Source organism: Carcharodon carcharias, chromosome 28 (genome assembly GCF_017639515.1).
Source record: "Carcharodon carcharias isolate sCarCar2 chromosome 28, sCarCar2.pri, whole genome shotgun sequence".
NCBI lineage: Eukaryota > Metazoa > Chordata > Chondrichthyes > Lamniformes > Lamnidae > Carcharodon > Carcharodon carcharias.
The window spans coordinates 21,955,710-21,982,330 of NC_054494.1; the positions used below are offsets into that span (position 1 = coordinate 21,955,710).

At 39.9% G+C, this 26,621-nt stretch overlaps 1 protein-coding gene across 3 annotated transcripts in view; it reads right to left on the reverse strand.

Moving 5' to 3' along the window:
- Positions 1 to 26,621, reverse strand: part of LOC121270828 (adenosine kinase-like) — a 227,159-nt gene that overhangs the window by 116,992 nt on the left and 83,546 nt on the right. For all 3 annotated transcript variants that reach the window (XM_041176305.1, XM_041176304.1, XM_041176306.1), the window contains exon 4: positions 21,233 to 21,311. In XM_041176305.1, coding sequence (XP_041032239.1) covers positions 21,233 to 21,311 — 79 coding nt within the window. The remainder of the gene's footprint in view (positions 1 to 21,232; positions 21,312 to 26,621) is intronic.

The window sequence follows — 26,621 nt, forward strand, 5'->3', positions numbered from 1 at the left end:
GGGGGTAGTATATTAGCAAGGATAGAGGATTGGCTAACTAATAGACGACAGAGTTGGGATAAGGGGGGCAGTTTCAGGTTGGCAACCTGGAGTGCCAGCGGGGTCAGTGCTGCGACCACAGTTATTTACAATATATATTAATGACTTGGATGAGGGAAGTGAATGTACTGTTGTGGATGACACAAAAATAGGTGAGAAGGCAAGTGGTGTAGACAAAAAGTCTACAGAGGGATATAGACAGGTTGAGTGAGTGGGCAAAAACTTGGTAGATGGAATATAAAGTGGGAAAATGTGAGAACAAAGAACAAAGAAAAGTACAGCACAGGAACAGTCCCTTCAGCCCTCCAAGCGTGCGCCGATCATATTGCCCGTCAACTAAAACAATTTGCACTTCCGGGGTCCATATTGCTCTACTCCCATCCTATTCATGTATTTGTCAAGCTGCCTCTTAAACACCACTATCATTCCTGCTACCACTGCCTCCTCTGGCACTCACTACCCTCTGCATAAAAAACTTGCCCCGCACATCTCCTCTATAGTTTTCGCCTCTCACCTTAATCTATGTCTCCTAGTAATTGACTCTTGCACCCTGGGAAAAAGCTTCTGGCTATCTACTCTGTCCATGCCATTCATAATTTTGTAAACTACTATCAAGTCGCCCCTCAATCTCCGTCGCTCTAGTGAGAACAATCCGAGTATCTCCAACCTCTCCTCATAGCTAATAACCTCCAGACCAGGCAGCATCCTGGTAAACCTCCTCTGCAACCCTCTCCAACGCCTCCATATCCTTCTGGTAATGTGGCGACCAGAAATGCACGCAATATTCCAAGTGTGGCCTAACCAAGGTTCTATACAGCTGCAGCATGACTTCCCAGCTTTTATACTCAATACCCCTGCTGATGAAGGCAAGCATGCCATATGCCTTCCTGACTACCTTATCCACCTGTGTTGCCACTTTCAGTGACCTGGGGACCTGTACACCCAGATCCCTCTGCCCATCAATGCACTTAAGGGTTCTGCCATTTGCTGTATAATTCCTGCTTGTATTAGACCTTCCAAAATGCATTCTCTCTCATTTGTCCGGCTTAAACTCCATCTGCCGTTTCTCTGCCCAAGTCTCCAACCGAGCTATATCCCATTGTAAGCTTTGACAATCCTCTTCGCTATCTGCAACTCCTCCAACCTTAGTGTTGTCTGCAAACTTACTAATTAGCCCAGTTACATTTTCCTCCAAATCATTTATGTATACTACAAACAGCAAAAGTACCAGCACTGATCCCTGTGGAACTCCACTAGTCTCAGCTCTCCATTCAGAAAAGCACCCTTCCACTGCTACCCACTGTCTTCTATGACCAAGCCAATTCTGTATCCATCTTGCCAGCTCACCTCTGATCCCGTGCGACTTTACCTTCTGTACCAGTCTGCCATGAGGGACCTTGTCAAAGGCCTTACTGAAATCCATGTAGATAACATCCACTGCCCTTCCATGGTTGATCATCTTTGTCACTTCCTCGAAAAACCTGATCAAGTTAGTGAGACACAACCTCCTCTTCACAAAACCATGCTGCCTCTCACGAATGCCCATTTGCTTCCAAATGGTAGTAAATCCTGTCATGAAGAATCTTCTCCAATAATTTCCCTACCACTGAAGTAAGGTTCACTGGCCTGTAATTTCCTGGATTATCCCTGCTACCCTTCTTAAACAATGGAACAACATTGGCCATTCTCCAGTCCTCTGGGACCTCACCTGTAGCCAGTGAGGATACAAAGATTTCTGTCAAGGCCCCAGCAATCTCCTCCCTTGCCTCCCTCAGTACTCTGGGATAGATCCCATCTGGTCCTGGGGACTTATCCACCTTAATATTCTTCAAGACGCCTAACACCTCTTTTTTGATCTCAACATGATCCAGGCTATCTACACACTCTTCCCTAGAAAAATCGACTGCTAAGTCCTTCTCTTTGGTAAATACTGATGAGAAGTATTCATTTAGTATCTCTCCCATTTCTTCTGGCTCCACACACAGATTCCCACCTCTGTCCCTGAGTGGGCCTAACCTTTCCCTGGTTACCCTCTTGCTTTTTACATATGCATAAAAGGCCTTCGGATTTTCCTTAAACATAAATGATTCGGTAGGAAGAAGAGGAGCTGAATACTATCTAAATAGAGAAAGACTGTAGAAAACTGCAGCACAGAGGGATTTGGGGGTCCTCGCACATGAATCACAAAAAGCTAGCACACAAGTTCAGCAGATAATAGGGAAGCCAGATGGAATGCTGGCCTTTATTTCAAATATAATGGAATATAAAAATAGATAAGTCTTGCTAAAATGATACAAGGCACTAGTTATCTAGAATACTGTGAACAGTTTTGGTCCCCTTATCTGAGGAAAGATATACTGGCATTGAAGGCAGTCCAGGCAAGGTTCACTAGGTTGATCCCAGGTATGGAGGGATTTTCTTATGTGGGGAAGTTGAGTAGGTTGGACCTGTACTCATTGGAGCTTAGAAGAATGACAGGAGACCTTACTGAAACATATAAGATTCTTAGGGGGCTTGACAGGGTAGATATTGAGAGGTTGTTTCCCCTTCTGGGCGAGTCTAGGGCCCAGAGGACATAATCTCAGAGTAATGAGTTGTCCATTTAAGACAGAGATGAGGAGGAATTTCTTCTCTCAGAGGGTAGTGAATCTGTGGAATTCTTTACCACAGAGGGCCGTAGAGGTCGGGTCATTCAGTATATTCAAGGCTGAGATAGACAGATTTTTAATCAGTCAGGGAATCAAGGGTTATGGGGAAAAGGCAAGAAAGTGGAATTGAGGATTATCAGATCAGCCATGATCTCATTAAATGAAGGAGCAGACTTGATGGGCTGAATGGCCTACTTCCACTCCCACGTCTTATGGTCTTCATGTATTTAGTGAACTTTTGCATTAAATTGAGAGAATTCTAAATGAACAGTTTAAAAAATCTAAGTTATATAGTGTATCGTGACCACCTTTGGCCTGGAAGCAGTACAGTTAGAAAGAACTTGTATTTCTTTATAATGTCTTGGGAATCTCTAATTGCTTTTAATAATGTTTGAAAGGGGCTTTTAGAATCTGCACCAATTGTAAAAGGGATCAATTTGAATTTCCTTAAGAAATACTGGTCCATGTGAGCTGGCGACCATTGACCTGGAAGCAGTACCAACAGGTAGGAAGTTAAGATACAGAAAAGTCACGTAGCCAGATACAGGAAAGACGAACAAAGAAGCTACTGCTGTAAAGAACAAAGGAGAGCTACAGCAGAGAAGAGAACAGCGAAGGCACATTTACAAAGAACTGTGTGTGTAACACAGGACAGAAAACTGAAGACATGGTTAGAGCAAGGACAGTGAATTGAACAATTATACTGCTGCATCTTCAGTTTTGCATAACCAGACCTTGGTTTATTAAAGGGCTGGATAAAGGAGACTCTGGGGAATCTGTACTAACAAGACTGTCGTGAATCTAGCTAAGGAAGTTCTTCAGGGGTGTGCCGTTACGGTGACAACTGTCTCCAGGAACCTCGGATGGAATATGGCTACCAATGAACATGATTCAAGGGTCGAATCGATCGATTGGGAAAGTGAGAGATCCTGTGGTCCAGAGGCTGAGTTAGAGAACTTTGGAACTGTGGTGCCACTTGTCTGCAGGGGGGTGATGTAGGGGAGTGTGGTTTTATAAGGCATCTTTGTTGTATCATCTACTAGAATTAAATTTACCTTGTTATCTGAAGGATCATTTGTCTGTTAATTCAAGTTTAATTTACGTTGATTCTGATTCGTTTTAAAGTAAAGCTTACAAAAAGTGAAATCTTGTTGGTAATTCCTTCATTTGGGGGGGTGGGATCATTCTGTTAATTTAGTTCTTTTAGTTTATGGTTCCCCCACAGGGACCATCATAATCTATAAATTTATATAGCTGTGCCAATCTTTCTTCAAATTAACACTGTAGGTCCTGATTTATGGCCATTATAACCAACTTCAATGACTTCTGGAATCGCTGGTTTATAATGCAGCAGTTAAGCCAAACAAAAATCAAAACATGCAATTTTTGTTAAATAAATGTGGTTTTGCAGGCTGCAGCCAGAGACAGAACAGCTGTCCCTGAATTTGACCATGTTATTAGGAACACAGAAAGACTTGTAAGTACTGAGAGTCCATCACATAAGCACATCCAATAATTAAAAGAACACTTTAACATAGTATAAATTGTGAAGAGATTATGCTATGAACACTTTAATCATAGAAAATGATTCATCTTCAAGGACTAAGAACATTCTGAAAGAATGTGTGTTTTAAAAGGCACTGTCCCTTAAAGGGTTAATGCAGGACTCTGATTTCTATTCCTGGGAAAAAAGTGTCCTTTTACAAGAAAAGGTAATTAACAGTTTTAAAGAAGCTTGAAACGTCTTGACCCCAGTGGATTGTGTGCAAAAGGGGTCACACAGTAGGTTATGGCTCTGAAAAAACCATGCTTCAAAGTTGGCTTTGGTTTTGCTTTCACGAGGGAAAGGACCAACTGCTTGTGAAAGGAAGACAGCAGTCTTCTTGCAGTTCAGAGCCAGTTCACAACTGCTCCTAAGTTGCTACGTGCTGCAGCAGAGTACCTGCAAGTGTTCCTCAAATCTGCCCGAAAAGCAGTGCAAGAGTCATCAACTGTTGTGCAGATAAGCACTGAGACCCCTACAGTATAAACCGGCGCCACTTCAAGGACTCCACCACCTTTCCTTTTCTCTTGAACCGCTGACTTTTAACCTTTGGCAGAGTTCCTCTATTTTAATTTTTTTTTGGGGGGGGGGGGGGCGGGTGTGTGTGTGTGTGTGTGTGTGTGTGTGTGTATATATATATGAGAGTGAGAGAGAGAGAGAGAGACTTAGGGTATCACGAAAGAGTAATTAGTATACTTTCATATCCTGTACTGTATGCTAATAAGATTTGCCCTTCTATTCGACAAGACTGGTTTTATAAAGAACTCATAAGTTTGTTGTTTATTGAAAGAGGTCTGGTTAGAAGTATTTTATTCTGGTAACAGTAGCAAAGGTAAATGATTGGTCATTTTGGTGAGTGAACCAAAGTTTTAAATTAAAGGTGTGACCTGTGGAGTAGCTAGATCAACTGTGCACTCTTCCCATCCTGGTCAGAACAATTATCGCAGTCAACTGAAACTCAAACATTAATTCTAACATTTGGTTTTGCTAACCAAGTTCAATAGCTTAATTCTCTTTTAAAGAAAGCGAAGTGCGCTTCTGCAATACTATATTCAAACTTCGTTTTTATCAGCAAGTAGCAGAAATGCTAATTATGAGATAAGACTCGGTGTAATCTAACCTACTGTGCGGCAATTATACACAAGTTTTATAATCCTTCAGCCTTTACAAGTTTACTTCTGAGAGAGATCCACTTACACTCCCTTTTCTCCTCCCAACACACACGAAGATACCTTTTCATTGTCTCATACCGCCCATGCTGTGCAGCATCCCATCTGAAAGCGTGACAAATAACCAGTCGGAAACAGTTCAGAACACCAGCCTGGAAAGCTCATCTGCTTTTCAGGGATTGTACCTACTGAACTTAAATGATAATTGTGTTTCCTGTGTGTCAATAAAACTTAATTTGAGTTAAATAGCTTCACAGGAATAAGTACCAAAGTAAGCTACTATAGTTTCCAATATAACAAGGTCATGATTGTGCTGTTTATTATAAACTTATACACAAATGGGCATTAAGTAGAGGCTTGGGACCTCCCCAGAGAAAAGAGAAGTAGAAGAGCCTAGATGGGATGCTACACAGCAATATGAGAAAGGGAGAAAGCATCTTGCAAAAATCATACCAGATACAAAATCATTTGATATTCTGGTACTGTAGCAATAATTCAATATAAATGCTGCAATATAAGTCTTCAACAGACACAAACTCCCTTCCACCTACTTGATTTTCCATTTTATGACTCCAGCAACTGTATCCTCCTGTATAATCTGCAAAGCTGCTCTGACCACAGGAAGACATGGCTGCATTTCAGGACATGCAAAGACATAAATGTGGTTTCCAGTATGATTATTCTAGAAAGGTACCAATTGTCTGATGGGAGGTAAGCACTCAATCAACTTTGTAGAAAACCCTATTGAATATTTTCTAAATTATCATGGAAGGTACTTTATCCTTTTCAGATTCAAGAATGAGGCCCATAAATATTCAACATTCCCATTTTTAAAAGAAAACCAGTAATAATTTAAGTGTCAGATTTCACAGCTTGAGGCAACAAAGTACTGAGTAAAGTACACCAGAATATAAATCCCCATCAACAAATGTTACAGCAATTCACAAATAAATTGGAATGCTACAAGATCACTTCTTTCTCGCCTTTAATAATTATATACAAACATCTAAGTTGAGTACAAAATGCACAAGGGATACTGGTGTTTTAATGAACTTCAGCTCTTAAATATTACCATGCAATAACCAAGTGTACTGGTTCCTGATTCCACAAATTTACTGCTCCAAAGGCAATCATTAAAGAACGGATTAAAGGTTCACATAATCAAATGCCATCAGACTGAAATTTTTTTGAACCAAATAATCACAAGTCAACATTTTAAAAGTTGCTCTCGTCTCTAGAATCAGCTTTATTATTGCTATGCAAATAGGAAATGCTGGAAATTCTGAGCAGATCAGGCAATATGTGATGAAATAAACAGAGTTAATGCTTCAGGTCTCTGTTTCTCACTCCACAGATGCTACCTGACCTGCTGTGTATTTCCAACACACAAAGCATTTTGCCTTTATTTATTACTGTTAGATTTAGATCTCGGACTAAAGAAAGTATAAAGTCAAAAACACTGCTCCACCTACCTCTAACTTTAAAGCTAACTATACTCTTAACGTTTTATGACAAATGTATTTGCTTTACAAGGATATGTTTCATGAACATTAGAACCAAAGAAGCTGACATAATGCTAACCTAACCAGCAATGGCACGATAAAGACTCTGTTTCTTGTTATGGAGTTGAGTAACTAAGGTGCTTTCACCAGTATCAAACAGGCCACAATAATATTTTGATGGTCACTGCCCTTAATTAATCTCACCACACACTGAAGTGGTTACAGTTGCCAACTAAACAGGTGTGACTAACAACTTAAAACTGTCAGTAATCTTAACATGGTGATTTCTTCAGAAGTGAGACTGCACGTGGTTCTGCAATATTTAATGTACAATATTACAGACATTAGAAAATGTTGTGATATCACCCTCAAGAAAGGTTTGGTACACAAAAACAGAATTACCTGGAAAAACTCAGCAGGTCTGGCAGCATCGGCGGAGAAGAGCAAAGTTGATGTTTCAAATCCTCATGACCCTTCAACAGAACTAAGTAAAATTAGGAGAGGGGTGAAATATAAGCTGGTTTAAAGTTGGGGGGGGGGGTTGTAGGGACAAGCAAGCAGTGATAGGAGCAGATAATCAAAAGATGTCACAGACAAAAGAACAAAGAGGTGTTGAAGGTGGTGATATTATCTAAGAGAATGTGCTAATTAAGAATGGATGGCAGGACACACAAGGTACAGCTCTAGTGGGGGTGGGGTGAAATAAGACAAACAGGGCATAAGAAGTATAGATTTAAAAATAATGGAAATAAGTGGGAAAAGAAAAATCTATACAAATTATGGTAAAAAAACAAAAGGGAGGGGGAAGAAACGGAAAGGGGGTGGGGATGGAGGAAGGAGTTCAAGATCTAAAGTTGTTGAATTCAATATTCAGTTCGGTTTGGTATATGTGGCAGACCCTTCCCCTTTACTTTTTTTGTCATTTTCACTTATGCCATTATTTTACTTTACACTTTCTTTTTTTGCTTGGTCTTCCACCAATATTAATTTGCTTTCATTAACTAGTTTTATTTTTGGCTCACTAATACAAAAGCAGATTATTTTTGGCTCAGTTGTAATTTATTATTTAGTCACTGACCACATCAATTATAGTTACCAGTAGCGTCAGTTATTCCATCAAAAAGAAACCAAGTCAAGGCAACAAAACTGGGTAGCTGCAATTGATAATAAATCTTATACAATTAAAGAAAATATCAATCTCTAAGATTCAACAAACAAATGCTGCAAATTCATCCATTTGAATCAAAACATCTCACTTCAGTTCCACGGGGAATTTGTAAGAAGGTTCAACAAAGCCTCCTTCCTGCGCTGCAAAAACCAAACCCTGAACAGACTTCAGCTGCGTAAGAGAACACTAGATATTCTTCCACAATATTTATAACACAACTTAAGATCCAAAGGAGTTTGCTTTAGCAGCACCCAAAACATTCAGAATTAAGCACAACCTGAGGCATTCCTCAAATTCAGAATCCACTGTCCAATTATTCTAATCACAGCTATTTTAGAAATAACTTTTGAAGTATGGCCCATCTTCAATGGCTTTATTTTGGCTCAGCATGTAGCTTCCATTTATTACTGTGGCAACAATTCATCACTTGGGAAATCTTAAGCGGCAATGTCAAAAAGCTCACAGTTTCGAACGGTGTCACAGCCTATAGCAAAGCATATTAAAGCAATGCATCACCAAATGCATATAGAATAATAGATTCTTGGTAACAATTCAAGCATAGAGCAGAGAAAGAGGCTATTCGGCCTATCTTGCCTGTGCTTTGAAAGAGCTATCCAAATAATTGATCCCTGTTCTTTCCCATAGTTCTTCCTTTTCGAAGTAATATCCAATTCTCAAGTTACTGCTAAATTTGCTTCCACCAACCTTTCAAGCAGTGCAATGCAGATCACATGCGCTTGCTCTGCAAATCAATTTCTCTCCATCTCCTTAGTTCTTTTGCAATTAACTTAAATCTGTGTCCTCTGATCACTGATCCAGTAGAAACAGTTTCTCCCTGTCTCGACTATCAAAATATCCCATAACTTTGAACATCTCAATTATGTCTTCCCCTAACCTTCTCTGCTCTAAGAAGAACAACCTCAGCTTCTCTAGTCTCTCCACATAACTGAAGTCCTGCATCCCTGGTATCTTCTTTTTATTCTCTCAAAGGTCTCTACATCCTTTCTGAAGTGTGGTGTCCAGAATCAGACAAACTGTAATAGTCCAGCTGAGGGCTAATCAGTGATTTATAAAGGCTCAACATAACTTCCTTACTTTTAAACTCTATGTCTTGATTTATAAAGTTAAGAATCCTTTATGCTTCTTAAAACAAAAACAGCCACCTTAAAAGATTTGTGAACATGAAGCCTCAGGTCTCCCTGTTCATGCATCCACAATGAAATTGTACCATTTAGTTTATATTGCCTCTCCTCATTTTTCCTTCCAAAATGCATCACTTCATATTTCTCTGCATTAGGTTTCATCTGCCATGTGTCTGCCCTTCATAACAACTCATTACACCAATCAAGCAGCTTTCAGGATGTCATGAACAATCAAAATGGAGATTGAGCAGTTTATATACAAGTCAAGTTTTCTTCTTGCCCAAACGTTTATTTTTTCCTCATTATTATGTTGCTAGGATGTTAGCTGCAATTGAGGTAAAAGGGCAATAGAAGGTTTTAAGATAAACAAAACTCACAGAGTAGGTGCAGGAATAGGTTGGACACTGATTTTTTAGCTCTTGAACCCGGATTCAAATTCAGCTTTGCCGGGCCGGGGCAGGGGGGGAGGATGGACGACAAAAAGGATGGAGAATTAAATAGACACCCCAAAATAGGGAGTGACAAAGCTGACCAATGTGCAAACTCAACAGAAAGCTGATAAATGACTAAACTGAGATGAAGAAAAGACATGAAAACAAAAAAATATGGAAATAGTTTCAGAGGGTAAAAAAATATGGGCAAGGCCCAGATAAACAAAAAGACAAAATGGGAGAAGGAGAAGAAATCTGTAAATGCAACAGATCTAAGATTTTTTTTTTAATTAGCACATTGGATAGGTGGCAATATACTGGTATGGGCTGAGAATTGGTTAACAGACAGAAAACAAACGGGTCTTTCTCAGGTTGGCAGTCTGTGACTAGTGGGATACCACAAGGATCAGTGCTTGGACCCCAGCTATCCCACAATCTCTATCAATGATTTGGATGTGGGGAATCAATTGTAGTATTTGCAAATTTGCTGATGACACAAAACTAGTTGGAAATGAGAAGTTGTGAGGAGGATGGAAAGAGGCTTCAAGGGGATTTGGACAACCAGGAGTCATAGACTCAGAATAAGGGGTGGGCCATTTTGGACTGAGATGAGAAGGAATTTCTTCACTCAGAGGGTGAAGAAGGCATCAAGGGATATGGGGATAGTGTGGGAAAATGGCACGGAGGTAGATGATCAACCATGACCAACCATGACCTAGTTGAATGGCAGAGCAGGCTCGAGGGATCGAATGGCCTACTCCTACTCCTATTTCCTATGTTCCTAAAACAGAAAATGCTGCCAGTTCTGAAGAGAAATAACAAGGCAACATCACAGATGCAGAATTTGACCACTGCTCTGGCTACCACTTGGTTCTGACAAGGAATTTACATTCCAAAGTCAATGTTTCTCTTTTTATGTCTTGTTTCACTCTTTAAATATAACACAAACTGTGACCAGTATTTTTTTTTAATTCATCAAAGAATTAATGGAAGCATTAATTTCCAGCAGCAATAGTGAATGACTGATGCAAGATAGAATATAGTACACCAATAGTCAAAGTTGTCATCACAAGATAACATTGTGGAAGACAAAAGGGAATAGTATATCTTAGCTGGCATCATCAGTAATTCACTCTGCCAGTAAAAAAAAGATATCAGTATAGGGCCAAAAATTGATTGCTGATGGGTTAAGGACCTGGTTGCTCTTCATTGTTTCCATGGTAGTATTTGATATCGTGATAAACTTAAAAGGCTCATCGTTATTTTTACTACTCCACTTGACCTGAAGGAAAGCAGGTTTGTCAGCTTAAAACTATGGGTAGACAGTTTTAAAATGAATAGAAGGAAGTATTGTGATCCACCTATATTTGAAGAAAGCACACTGATAATTTAAATAAGATTTACTTAACAAGCATGGCAATTGGAAGAAAGGCATGTTGTAAACTTTTGTAAAATTGTCTGATGTTTTTGGCCTGTATAAGATATTTGAGAGCACAATGTTCAAACGCTGTGTTGATCTTGGCTAGGATCTTTCAAAATTTCTTCAGGTCCACACACTGTAACTGACAATCATACTCAATGTTACATTTCTATTTTACAATGCATAAACAGAACACTGGCCTCTCAGAGGTCATCTTTTTACAGCACATCGCAAAAGTTTCTAATGCAATAAACCAAGCAACACATTGGAAAGATGCAGCCTGCTTATGCACTTGGCTGGAGGTTTTGACATGGTCAATGAATCATCTTGAGTAGCATCCTATGAACCAACATGGCTGTTCTACATGCCAACCTATGTGCATATTGGTCCAAACAGTTCAGTACAAATCACAGGAAATCACGCCTACATTGTAGAGTCCACGACTTGAATGCTGTATTCATGGAGATACTGAAGTCCCAGACATAGTACAAAGAAAAGCCACACAAGACCTTTTCCTTATAAAGTTATATTTTCCTTAATTCATAAATCTTATACATTAAAACACCAAAGGACAAAATAGACCCAAGCAAGAAGCAGAGGATCACTGCTTTATACTCATCCCTACTTTATAACTAAAATCAGCTAAGAGAGGAAGAATATCTCTCGGTTTGCTGTGGAACTACAGTAAAGCACATTTAAGCTAAAGTAGTAAACTTGCCCAACCAGCAATCATCCTGCTATTAATTAATTCAATACCTTGTCTCTGACAGTTATTGTATCTACACTTAAACTATTAGCCCATATCTTGCTGATTTATTGAATGTAAGACATTACCATAAATTCTGATACATTTGATGTATTCTGTCAAACCTTTTGTACGTCTCAGTATCTTCCACCATACTCCACACATCCAACAATTGCACTGTCTTGACACATTTTGAAAGATTTCTTTGATATCAAGCTTTTTGTGTGTTGGGGATTTCGAGCCCATTTTGTGATTTTTCCCCTTCTTACTAAATCTTTTTGACTGAGTTCTAAGAAGTATACTATGTCAACATTGTTGTAAAACAAGAGCAAATTTTCCTTACTTTAAAATCCAGAGGGTGTAGTTCTATAGCCTGACTTTCTCAGTTTGATTAGCACCCTTCTTGTTTAGCTACCAGCTGACAACAATATATCTAGTTTAAACACTGAGATCAACAACACAATGCCTGATAACTTTAATTTATCACAAACAAGATTAATGGAAGTTTATCTTATTGCAGCAGCTATATGAAAGGTCTGAGGAAGCACTTTTGGCCCCACTATGTTTCTCATGTTCTTCAATGGCCTAAGATGCCATCAGAAACCTTTTCTTTGCTGGTGATGCTACCTTTTATCAAGAGCTTAAATCTCTATCTGAAAGGTAAGCAGCAGCAAAATAATTGCATGCAGAAACATAATAGCAGTTGTCAGCCGAATGGTACATTAGTTTTAAAAATCTTTTGAAAAAGATCACTGAGATGTTGCTCAATCATTTCTACTCTGTAAAAACGTCAAGCTAAACATTCTGTAGTTCATATCAAACCAAAAATGAGGTAGGTTATGGGTAAACAGATGGCAAAGATGATATGAAATGCTCTTGATTGATGGGAGCATAGGAAAAACTAAATTGATGAAGATCTTATTTCATTCTAGATTCTACTTCCTATGATTAGGTTCTCAATCCTGTAGTAGACCATCACTGCATCAATGCAACAGGAATCAAAAAGGCTAAAACTAGAAACATTGCAGGATTGAATGTTCATTAAGGATTGAATGTTAATGCAAAAGCTTTATCGCTTGTTTGTTCTCAAACTCAATGGACTCCAAAGGAAACATGGAGGGTTGCAAACAGCAGGGAATGCGTCGAGGTCAGGAATGCAGAGGCCCTGCCAAATTTAATGGCAAAATCTTATAATTTTTTTCTCCTTTCCTTGCCTGGTAGCCAGCCAAATGGACAGGCTGACGGATTGCCAGATAGAATAAACGGTGACAATTGGGTTTTGGAGAGTGGTGGGGGAGCACAAATCTGCAAGTGTGGCAGGAAGGAGAAGTCACAATCAGCAGAGGGAAGGATGAAGGCTTCCTTGAGGACCCGGGAATGCATGGTAGCTTCCAAAAATTCCAGTGAAGGATAAAACAGGAACCAATCTATGCAATTTTAATCACAGACATTACAAACATGCACCTCCTAAACTCAAACCTAATTCCAGTCTGTTCCTGTTTACAGAGGCCCAAGTGAATCCTGAGTAAATGCCCACATCCTTCATTCAATTAAACACAATTAATTTCTAACAAAATGTACTCCTATTCCTCTGCCCTCTCCCCCACCCCTCTCCAAAACCCAATTGTCACCGTTTATTCTATCTGGCAATCCGTCAGCCTGTCCATTCCTCTGGCCCACGAAGAGTTCTATGAGAGACACTTAACTTCTTGAATTGATAGACAATGTCATCTTTTTAACTGCTAGGTTTCCAGCACCCTGCAAGCCTGCACGACAAATGTTAAAGTTTAAATCAGATTCCCAATTACACTGCGGGGGCTTGATTTAGATACGTGAACAGTGTTCCACCTCTAAACAGTGGGTCACTCTGCACGCCATTAAATCTGCCACAGTGACGATGATAGCAGCTTGTCCATGCAGGGTTAGGGATATGGGCCCTGTTGTTACGCTCCACTCTCCCTGCGCCCCGTCAATGTTAATATCAAGATCCATCACTTAAAATATTGTCTCATTTGCAAAGTTGTGCATTACTTGCTTAACTGTTGATGCAAAATATAATTGGCTATAGAAAATCAAACACATCTTTGATGCCACATGTCAATTTCTCCAAGTCTTCCTGTGCACTTAGCAATCATCGGGATCAAATATCCAAGAGGCTGATCCTCATTATGGTTTGGTTATCTGCAGGCCGTACTTTCTAAATAGAATGACCATTCTTATCAACAAATTCCATCTAGGGTTAAAATTAAATGGGTAATTGGGAACCAAAATATAGTGCAACATTTAGGGAGGAAAGAATGTCTGTTCTTATGAAATTGGATTATCAGCGGTGCAGCACACTGGCATGTTAGGCTAAAACATGGGTTCATATTTGCAATTACCCACACTCTTGGTTAGGGAATACTGCGAGTTCTGTGCGGGGTGCAAAAAGTAAACAAAAATGTGGAGAATACCAATTTTTAAGTTACAGAAAAGGCAAACAAAACACATCAAATCAAAATCAGAGTAAGTAACCTTCTTTCAGCTACATTACACTAAAGCAACTACAAACCACCTGAAATTGTAACAGGAAAACTTGTGAACAAAGTCTAAATTTATTTTGATAGACTGTGCAATGCCAGGTGAAGCCAACTACCCACTTACCCCAGAACTGGACTGTCAAGCATGTCACTAGAAGTGAAATCACGACTTTCCACCCACGCAGCTCTCAACATAAATGTGGGCTGACTGGAGAAGCATAGAACACATTATTTCAATTTTATGACTCAAGTTTCCTATTCAATTGGCATTTATTATATCTTACTGTTGATTTCTTTTGAATATATATAGATTTGAATAATATAGGCTACTTATTTCATTGCTCCTCAAAATGGGAATGTTGCCTCAGAATACAAAAATCAGGAATGCAGCAGTCTGACTTGCTTCTTTGGAGTGGCTAACTTGAGCATACAAAGCACCTGTAGTTTCAGTAAATTGCCTCCCTAATTTAGCTTTAGTTTCATTTCCCTTTAATGATTCTTTGTAAATTTAACGTTAATCCACCAGCACCAAAATGGCTAGTACTTTTAATATATGGAGCCATAAAACACTGGGCACTCCAATTGCTAGATCTTGTAGTATAATGGCAGCATGACTCTATGCACAATGTCTAGATTGATTGGAACTAAGCACCTATAAAAAGAGTAGATCCGCTTTGACTTGTAGACTTGATTGAGAAAACCCAGTGTCAAATCACTGCTAAGCAACTATGTCAGTGGTAATCTCAGGCCTCTGACATCCCAACCATCCAGGATAAGGCTGGATGAGTAAACAATGCTCCAAGAAAAGCTATTATTTGAGTACTGATCTGAGGCCAAGGGTGGCCATTAATAATGGTAGCTGACTCTCTATACATTGAATTTCAAATTGCTTCCACTAAGCTTTCAAATCTCTGTATGAGGTTGTGCATCCTAGCCAATTTTTTGTTATTTATTTGTTCAAGGGATGTGGGCATTGCTAGCTCAGCTAATATTTATTAGCCATCCATAAATGCATATGAAAAGGTGATGGTGACTGCCTTTTTGGACCACTGCATTCCATGTGGTGTAGGTACACCCACAGTGCTGTTAGATGAGATGTTAAAGGATTTTGATCCAGTGACATAAAAGGAAAGGCGATATAGTTCCAAATCAGGATGGTGTGTGGCTTGGAGGGGAACTTTCAGGTGGCAGTGCTCCTATGCATCTGATATTCTTGTCCTGCTAGGTGGTAAAAGTTGCAGGCTGCTGGCTTGGAATGTGCTGTCAAAGGAACCACGGAGAGTTGCTGCAGTGCATCTTGTAGATGGTACACACAGCTACCACAATGCATCGGTGGAGAAGGGAGTGGATGTCTAAGGTCGTGGATGGGATGCCAATCAAGCGGTCTGCTTTGTCCTGGATGGTGCCAAGCTTCTTCCGTATTGTTGCAGCTGCACTCATCTAGGAAAGTGGAGAGTATTCCATCACACTCCTGACTTGTGCCTTGTAGGTGGTTGACAGGATTTGGGGAGACAGGAAGCGAGTTACTTGTTGCAAAATTCCCAGCCTCTGACCTATTCTTGTAGCCACAGTATTTATATGGCTGGTCCAGCTCAGTTTCTGGTCAATGGTAAGCCCCAGGAAGTTGGTAGTGAGGGATTCAGTGATGGCAATGCTTTTGAATGTCAAGGAGAGATGATTAGATTCTGTCTCCTTGGAGATGGTTGTTGTTTGGCGCAAATGTTACTTGCCACTTATGAACCCAAGCCTGAATATTACACATTGATGGTGATGGACATTGAAGTCCCCCACCCAGAGTACGTTCAGTACCTTTGTCATCCTCAGTGCTTCTTCCAATTGGTGTTCAACGTGAAAGAGTGCTGATTCATCAGCTGAGGGGGACGGTAGGTGATAACAAATAGGAGATTTCTTTGCCCATGTTTAACTTGATGCCATGAGACTTTGTGGGGTCTGGAGTCAATGTTGAGGACTGCCAGGATAACTCCCTCCCAACTGTATACCACTGTGCCACCACCACCTCTAGTGGCTCTGTCCTGCTGGTGGGACAGGACATATCCAGGGATGGTGATGGACATTGACCATAAAGTATGATTTGATGAGTATGACCATGTCAGGCTGTTGCTTGACTAGTCTGTGGGACAACTCTCCAAATTTTGGCACAAGCCCCCAGATATTATCGAGTACTTTGAAGGATTGACAGGGCTGGTTTTGCTGTCGTCATTTCTGGTGCCTAGGTTGACGCTGGTTGGTCCGTTCATTCCTTTTAGACTTCGTAACAGTTATATAGAATTTGAGTGGCTTACTGAACCAGTTCAGAAGGCATTTAAAAATCAAATCACATTGCTGTGTGTCTGGAGTCACATGATGGCCAGGCCAGGTAAGTATGGAGGCAATTGGAGGAATTGCATGAAATCATGCATTGGCTGTTAAAATCCTGAAATTCAAATGGCATATTCTAAATAGCAAGTCCAGAATGGGTTTCAATCCTGACTTTCTCCTTAACGAACAGGGATAAATTCCTCAGCTATATGGTTCAATTACATCTTTCCTTTAGAAAAGCTGTTGCTTGAGTGCTGATCTGAGGCCAAGTGTGGCCATTAATAATGGTAGCTGACTCTCTATACATAAACACATCAAACATGCAAGAAGCCACAGCCGTCAAAGCGGCTTCCTTTCTAGGTCTGTGCTGTCCTCGACTTTTTAAAAATCTTTTAATTGCTTTGCCTTAACAGGAAGTCTGGTGAGTCTGTCATAAAGTTTATGGTACTGAATAAGACATGTTTACGTCTGTAGCTATACTAAAATTGTTTTTCGGCTCACTCCTTGCTTTTATATCTATTCCCCACTTGTAAAATCGGTGATACCATAAGCTTTTCCTTCTTTAGCTTTAAGAACATGTCCTGTCACCTTGCCTCCTTGCTCCTTTCAAACTTTTTACTGTTTAACATACAGCAATAATAACACCTTGCATTTAAATAGTGCCTTGAAAGCAGTAAAATGTATCTTAAGCACATCACAGGAACAACATATGACACATAAAGAGATATTAGCACAGGTCATCACAAGTATGGTCAAAGAAGTAGGTTTTAAGCAACAGAGAGGTACAAAGGTGGAGATGTTTAGGCAAGGAATTCCAGAGCGTAGGGTCCAGGCAGCTGGAGAGAGAGCCATGAATGATGGAGCGATTAAAATTGGGGATGTGCAAGAGGCCAAAATTGTACAAGTGCAGAGATCTCAGAAAGCCGTAATGTTGGGGAAGGTTACAAGGATTTTGGCAGGGGTGGGGTGCGGGCGACACCATAGAATGGTCTCAAATAAGAATGAGAATATTTTTTTAAACAAGGCGTTGTTGGATTCCCTCTTCTTATTCTGCCTACTGAAATTTTCATACTATGCCCTGATACCGAAGTCTACATCGTTTTGAAATATTAAGAGCAATGGTCCCAAAACTATGCCCTGGAGGACACACTGTTTGAATACAGTCTGAACACAAAATGCAATACATTTCCTTTGGTAATACACCTGTTCCTCAGAGAAGTCCAGTGAATTTGTTGGGAACAACTTTCCTTTTATAGATCAACCTTTAGTTAGCCTATGTTTGTCTATGAGTATTGATTTTATCTCCTTTTGCACCCTTTAGAAGCTTATCCATTATTGGGTTAATAGTATGCATGTAATCATTTGGTTTCCTTTTCCTCCATTGAGCATATGTGTTACATTAGCACCTACACATCATCTCGGCTTCCCTCAGGATTCTGAGATCATGCCATCAGGCTCCGGTGCCTTTTCCACTTTGAGTTCAGCCATTATTTTCAGCACAATTTCCTTATCGATAGTTATGCTAATAGCTCCAGTTGTTCCTTTCGTACACATGCATTCTGAATAGCACGGTCTTCTGATAAGACTGAGACAAGGTCCTCTTTTAGTGCTTCATTCCACGACCCACCATAAGAAAATACTCGTTTGAATCTCTAATTTTCTATGTTCTGCTTGATTTTGTGTTATTAACAATGAGGTTCCTAATCTTCTGCACAGGAAAGTGTTGTAAGGGGAATGAAAGGCTTAAAGAAGGAGTGCTGATCTCACTGTTTTCAGATTGGTTGGCCTCAAAATCCAGCAGCTTCAACCAACTCAAGTAGTTGAGGTGTCATCAACATAATGAATTAGTAATAACTAACTATATTTGTGTCAGTCAGTATCAGGACAGTAGAGGTTAAGGATCCTGTCCTTTTCATTTTTCTGTGCTCGTGTTGATGTATAATTACACTAGCACAGATAATTGCAAAACACCAGGATTCTCAGCCTCTACTGATCCTGAATGACATAAATGCATAATATAATAATAAATATAATTAAAATTATTGACTAGACAAAGTAAGGTCTCACATAACTAAAGATATTTAATCATATATTTATTTTAACAAGCTTAGGAAATGATGGCCATTTATTCAAATGCCTGAGAATCTTTATTTTGCTGCCAAAATGAGCCCCCTACTTATAACTTAAAACTTCCTAAACTTACACTTTGCAAATGTCTTGGTCAGATTCTGTATCCAGCTGACTGTTTCTGCTGCATTGGGTGGTATTCGAGCAGTTACAGAATGCTGAGGTTGGATAACCATGCACATACGATTGCATGGGCCCCAGAGTATCCCTACCTTCTCTCACACCTTCTGAACTGCACCAGAAAATCCCAAAAGCACAATAGGGACAAGCAGTGCAAACTTTTGGAACGATTTTTGACAGAATACCTATTTGAACTCCATTTTTCCTAAACTGCAGTCGAAGTTGTAAAATATGTTCCCAAAATTACACTGGGGTACACACCATAACTTCAGTGGAGATTGGCAGAACTGTCAGAGAAAAGGCCACTGAGGCAGTTTCTCCAGTCTGTCACCAAAGTCCCAGGAGACCTGGAGAATCTCATGGAATTTCAGAACTAATCTCTTTATCCAGAAGATCAAATAAGGCCACAGCAGTGTAAGCCCTGTCTCCAATCCATTCTCCTATCAAGGGAGGCTCTTTGCTTGAAACATAGGATTGCTGAATTTATCCTATAATGTTAGGAATTTCTTTTTTCAGTTTCTCCAATTCAATAGAATTTCCAATAGCTCAGTGGGTAAAAGCACTATTAGAAGTAGTATTAGACTATACAAGCCAAAAAGGCCCAAGATTGATTCTTTGTACAATGTGAGCTAATCTCAGTGATGGACGGGCAACAAGTCACCTCCGAACTCCTGGGGCTAAAGAAAATCAGCTAAGGTTCTGACTGTTCTCCAGTGACGCCTGCTAGGAAATGTAGATGGGAACATCAGGTGAGAACAAGGTCAGACTCTGCTACAATAAATAAAAACAGAAAATGCTGGAAAAACTCAGCAGGTCTGGCTGCATCTGTGGAGAGAGAAACAGAGTTAACATTGAGTCCAAATGACTCTTCTGCAGAGTTCTAAGGAAAAGTCATATGGACTCAAAACCTTAACTCTGTTTCTCTCTCCACAGATGCTGCCAGGCTGCTGAGTTTTTCCAGCATTTTCTGTTCTGATTTCATTTCCATCATCTGCATTATTTAGTTTTTAAGTTAGAGTTTAACTCAATGCCACTTCTCTTCCAGGAATGCCTATCTTGAAGAAGTACTGCCCTTCTCTCTGCTGGGATTTCTGTTTGTCTCTTTTGCCCTGTTCACCTTCATTGCTTTCCATTTCCCTCCTGGTGTTTGACAAGGTGCTTATCAAAACTCACTTTCACAGACATATTTCCTTTCTCAGCGACCATCTCCGTCTCGAACTTACCCCATGTGGATTCCAACTGAAGTTCCATCCCTCATGTTTTGAATCCATCCAGGATTACAGGTATCTCCAGGACATATAGCATTCCTCGGGCTGCTGTTCTTGCCGCATCCTGAGATCCACATGCAGTGCCATGCATCGCCATATGTACACATTGGACCTCTCTCTCCAGCAACACCGACTTACCCTATCTCAAAGCTGTCCTTGTACCCAGTTTTATTTTTTTCTTTGTCTCATCCAATGCTCTAACAAGAAACTTTTTCTCTTCCTTTAAGGTGCTAAGGAACGCAAAAAAAAGCTCCGAAGAGGAGTCACACGGACTTGAAATGTTAACTCTGTTTTTCTCTCCATGGATGCTGCCAGACCTGCTGAGTTTTTCCAGCATATTTTGGTTTTATTTCAGATTTCCAACACCTGCAATAGTTTGCTTTTATCAGACTCTGCTTTGATGCCCTCCTAGTAACAGCACAATGACTTGCACGCACTGACTATCTAAGACTCACACTGGACAAGGTACTGAAATGATACTGGCACCAATGAAACCTTGCAACAGCAAGAGTCAGCACCTTTGGACAAGAATGGGCAAAAATTATAAAATGGTGAGTTGGAGGAAATTAGCTTTGATGAAGATGAATTGCTGACATGAAACTTTAAATACATTTCAAGCACAGTAAAACATAAGGAAATTAAAAACAAAATTAATAGTAATAAATGAAAGGAATTTCCCGCCAACCCCACAGCAAAATTTCTAACCGGCCAGTGAATTGGGCTTGGGCCCTTCTAGGTTGTATGATTTAACACTACACCTAATGGTACGCACTCAACAGGAAAACCACACTTCTGACCGTTACGTGTGGACAAGTAAATCTCAGCAAATTCCACTGAACCTTATGGTGCCGCTCCAGCACTTCTTTCTTCAGAAAATATAAGAAAACCATTTGGATCATCTAGGCTCTTCCTGAGGTGATACAGTCACCCCTCCAACACTACAAGGGAGTTGGAGCTGTGGCACAATAAATACAGCATAACCAACTTCAGCTAGAAGCAGAACATTTTTCTTAGTTGAATAAGAATTGAAAAAAATCTATTAGGTTGTGAGTATTGTTGGGTAAAGACAAACCTGGGCCACTTTGACTGAATTCTGGGTAGAGCCACCAGCATGATACTCCACTTTGAACTTCTTTATAAGTTCATCAAACCTGCAAGAAAATCCAAAAGAGGAATCAGAAATTGCAAAGGCTTGATTAAATGGAAGCAACAAAGGTAAACACTTGAAGCTTCTTGATGGTAGAAATTGATTCTCATTAGGTGCTAAGCAAATTGTCATCACAGACTATTTTATAATCATGAATAAAATGTACATCTGCACAAGCATTCAGAAGGTTAGACCAGTGGCAAAAAGCATCATTGTCAACTTGTATTACTTATGCTCAGTCCCATTATAATGCTCATTATATTTACCTTACATCAAGCTTTTTACATGGATGCGTGTTCTGCATTGGGTACATTTGTGCAATCTTGCTGTTCAGAAATTGGCTGCTGTACTTACCTTAACAATAGTAACTACACTGAATTCGCTATGAAAGGCACTATATAAATGCAAGTTGTTGCCTTCAGTAAATTAGGTACTAGAAACAGACTACCTTTGTATGATCTTATAATAGCTTTACTTCATGATCCAATAGATATGGAAAATATTGGAATATGTCCCATTCACAGACCAGATTTCTTTGAAACAAAAATGTTTAAACAAAGATAATACCACGTACATTTTTGCCACTCTAGTATAGAAAGGAATACAAAAGACAGATACTAAAGGAATGCAGAGGGGTGAATAAATTTGATTTTGTGTTTGGATTTGGTGTTGGCATTTATCTTTCTAATGAAGTGAGAGCAAGACTAGTAAGTGTGGAGTGAAGGAAGGCAATCTAATAGTGGCTGTGAGAAGACAGGTAAGGAATTTGAAACTGTTGATAAAGTGGGGAATGGGAGGTTTGACTTAGTTGAACCATTCCTGGGTGAGTTGGTCTCCAAGAGTTCAGCCAGATAGGGCTGTCTTGGTCGCTATCTTTCCTCTTCCTGAACTTGCTGGTTTTGGAAATTGGCAAGGGCTGGTCCCTCATGACAGCAAAGCTGTAGAGTGTGCCGAATACAAGCACAAATCTAGATACCTGCTCAGGGTTGTACTGCAAAAATATTCCACAAGCATCCAGGCAGTGGAAGTGTCTTTTGAGGGCACCAACTGTTTGCTCTCTGCTTTGCAGCTTTGTGCAGTTTCATAACTGGAGTCATGTGCCATGCCTGGAGTGATTAACCTTAGTTGACCAATAGCCAATTGTACCTTGACGGCTTCATTGAAATAAAGGCAGCACCGAGGACTAGCACAGAATGAAAGAGTTATGACTGCTGTCAGGAAAGTGGGCACAGACCTGCAAGATGTGCTGTCCGCAGTTGCACACCAATTGTATGTTGAGGGCGTGGAATCCCTTCAAACTGATAAATAGCCCAGGGTATTGATGGAGAATATATACAGCAATGTACATGCAGTCAATGAAGTCTGTTACATGCCAAGACCTTATGCTCTCTCTTCCTGCTTTTCTGTCATCAAGGAAGGAGATGCAAGTGATTTTCATGGTATCGAGCCCTTTGGTTACCTCCGATACATTGCAAACTGTGAGACATTGTTGATGCTACCTGTTGAAGCCTGAAAGGAGCCAGTGGCATAAAGAATGAGAGCAATAGAGACCTTAAAGTCATAGGCATTGTTTTCCATGCACCGATATGAAATTGGAGTTATGGCTGCAGTAGTTCAGTAACAGCCTCCTTAGTAAAATGAAGTTGCTCCATACATCTGCCAAGCTGAATTTGGAGAAGTGCTCCTGGAAGACCATCTGTGCATATAGCTTCCTGCTGATGCCCTACTTTTCTGGTAACTTCTCCTGCTCTGTGGCATCTTACTTACTGCTCCCCACTGTACTCTATATTCAAAGGCATCATTACCAGGCCACCCATGTATGGACACAAAAGCAAACTGCTGCAGATGCTGGAAATCTGCAACAAAATCAGAAAATGCTGGAAGCAATCGGCAGGTTTTGTAGTACCTGTAGAGAGAAAAATGTAACTTCTGGTGAAAGGTCACAGACCTGGAGTATTGGCTGTTTCTCCCTCCGCAGATGCTGCTAGACTGGCTAGGCGTTTCCACCCTTATACGGAGCCAGATCATTTGCATGGCAAATAGCAGCAGCTGCGCAAAAGAAGTCAAACCTCTCCACGCAAAGTGAACTTTGAGGAATGCTGAAACTAAGTACCAAGGGTCACAAGTCAAACAGCAATTAGTTTATATGACCTCTTTAAATAATGCCAGTGAGAAGGTCTTCATATCAGTTAGCGTCCCATTATGCAGGGCGTGGTCAGCGCGTGGTAGTTGGAATCGCTGGACAGCCTTAACATGGTGAGCTGGTCCTGCAAATGCATAATTTTTTGCTTTAAATCCTCTCAGCGAGTACTACCCTTAACTACCATAGTAGTGAAAAAGTCCACATTGGCCATTTTTTAGGACATGACGTTTTTTCCTAATATGTTGGAAAATTATGCTGCTCATGCTATAGTATTCTCTTTTACATAATGGGGAGTATTAAAAACAGAAGCTCTTCTTTCGAATTTGGCAACTGGCATGCCACATCAAAGTATTTTTTGATATACAGGGTCCCAGCCGTTCTAGCTTTTATTCACTATCCTGTTTTTGCTAAAAGTCAGTTTTCCATCAGTAGGTTCCAGTAAGATGGAAGGCTCCTGATAATTCATTAGGCAACCAGCTATTTCTTCCAGCTATGGATGCCATCTGGTAAAACTAACTTCCCGGTGGAAATTTATCCGTCCACTGTATCTTAGTTGTTATTAAATGGTTGTTTAAATTTATCAGTTTGAGCAGACAACAGCTCCTCAAAAGGATTACAGTGCCCTCCATTTCTCCTGCCCCAACCCACTCAAAAAAAGCGACCGAAATAAAATATTAACTAAGTCACTGTACCCATTTTGTGATATTCTCTGACACGACGAGGATGAAGGAGGTTATAGAAGAGAATGGATTGGCTTCACCCTCCCAAACTAGCAGTGTAAATAAAGAAAATGTTTCAAAATTATTTTTTTTTCTTTATGTCATATTTACCACTTAATCTTCTAATTGCCGTTTCTATGCATATATGATTTTGGCCACAACTTTATTAACTTTATTCAGTTTTCAGTAAAGAAATAATCTCTCGTGAACTTGAGCACATGGTGCTGATAATGCCACACCTCTGTATTATCAGATAAGAGTTCTTATCTACCCTCCACTTAATTTATTAAACCATCACATCTTAGAGAAATTGGAAACTTAATCAAAACTACAACTTGTTTAATCGATAGAAATGTGTTGATTGGTGAGACACGATCGATAGAAACGCGTTGATTAGTGAGACATGGCACCCCCTTTTCCCCTATCTCCTTCCACCTTGGGCATTCTATCACAAGGCATAACTTTCTGCTACCAAGATAATTATAATACAGGAAAATGTTTTCCAATAAGAGAAAAAGGAGGGAAGAGGAAGGGGGGATCAGGACAGAGAGGGGAGTATGAAAGGAGGGGCAGGGGGAAGAGATAAAGAAGAGGAAGCGATGCGGAGGAAGGGGAGGGTGGTGGAAGGGAAAGAGGATGGGAGAAGGGCGAGGGAGAGTGGAACGGGGAAAGTGTGTCCATGGTGGACTATATTTTTCTGCATTGTACATCTACAGTTTCTCAGCCTGGTGATGTGGAATAGTAGTATATGTGCAGGGAGTAACTGGAAGTGAATATTCTACTGCAGAACTTGTTGTAGTATAATCTGATTGCACAATTGATTTTTTTTGGCAGTTCACAGATTACTAAGCAGTCTTATTAGTGTTACAAGTTTGTAATTGTTCCCTGCACATCAATTGCTTTTGGTCACATTTTTCTAAACTTTATCCAGATATATATATATATCTATCCAATATTCTCCTTGCTTTCTCTGCAACCTGAAATATTGTGCCCAGTGAAGCTAGGCAAAGAAATAACTCAGGAAGCTATTACTACTGACATGGAACGGATGAGTTTCCTGACAAGAAAATATTGTTTGAACTATTTTTGTGCATGCGTGTAGACTCCCCTGTTTAGAAATGCCAGAAGTCATGGAAAATTAAATTTGCAGCAACAAGCAGCTCAGTAAGTGGCACTTTTGATCTTTATGACATGACATGACAATATCATTAATGGATGAGTCCTATCTTGAGGCTGACAACTGAATTTACTATGTACCAGTGAAATCACCCACCAGTACTCAGCTAAGCTGTTTGGCAAAATATACTTCATTTTACGTTCATTTTAATTGAAGTTTATTTTTTGGAGGGGCAAGCCAACAGAAGTGAGTGGAAACTTAACAATGCTACATTGAATTGATTAGTTCAAGATGGATTTTTCTAAAAAATTTCAGAAGGCTCAAGTCATAGGCCTTGTTGGCCACTGCAGATTTTAATGGAGAAATCCAGCCCATTTGGTGTATTTGTTTCAGATAGAGGCAAGTAACAGAATGTCCAGTGAAACTCCTTCAAAGGCAAGGTGCGTGGCAGACCTATCAACCGAGTGGTGTAGGTGGTTCCAAATTAGACGCTGCTTTGGCGTCAAGTGAATAAAATAATGCTCACCTTTTCACTAAGTCCCAGCAGCATAACTACCTCTTCAAAGAGACAATGGCAGAATCCCCATTTTCTGATTATACCTCAAACATCAAAGGTTTGCTTCCACAATTATATGAGAGTTTCAAGAAAAATATGCCTGTCTTCATCGCACTAACAGCTAGGATTGGAAGCCCTTCCAAATTCCAAAATGTAATATCTCAAATGACTTTTCTAATATATGGACAGGTTCATCTATCCTGTGGAAGTTGAGGGGAGAATAATGAGGCTTCCTACCTCTTGCTCCATAGAAAGCCTTATGAAAATACTGTTCTTTATCACTGATACCACAGCAGTGCACAATCTTTTCTAGTTCATTCAAGAATAAGTGGGCCTTCAAGGACATTGGGATAACTTTCTGATCATTACATTTCATAAGATGATTTTAAAGAGATATTGTACTAATCGGATTACAGTCTTTCAGATACATATTTTTCCAGCTCAAGCATGAATGACTTAGGAGGGACCAGCAAGATCTCTGTTTCAACAGTTCCCTGTATGTCAACTTGCACTCCACTTTTCATATATAACCACCATTTTAAGCTGAATGATTTCATAGTCTTGGGTCTTCCAGGAATGATGCAGAATTCACATGGCTGTGCTTGAGTCCTGAACATCATTGCTAGAAGTAATTTGCTCTATTTTATATTAATTTTAAACTCAAACTAGATTTAATATACAAAATAAATCCAAACTGTCAGGAAAATGAACCACTTTCTCATGTGAAGAGGATACAAATTCATGTCACAAAGATTCCCTGCAAATCTCCCAATCGACTG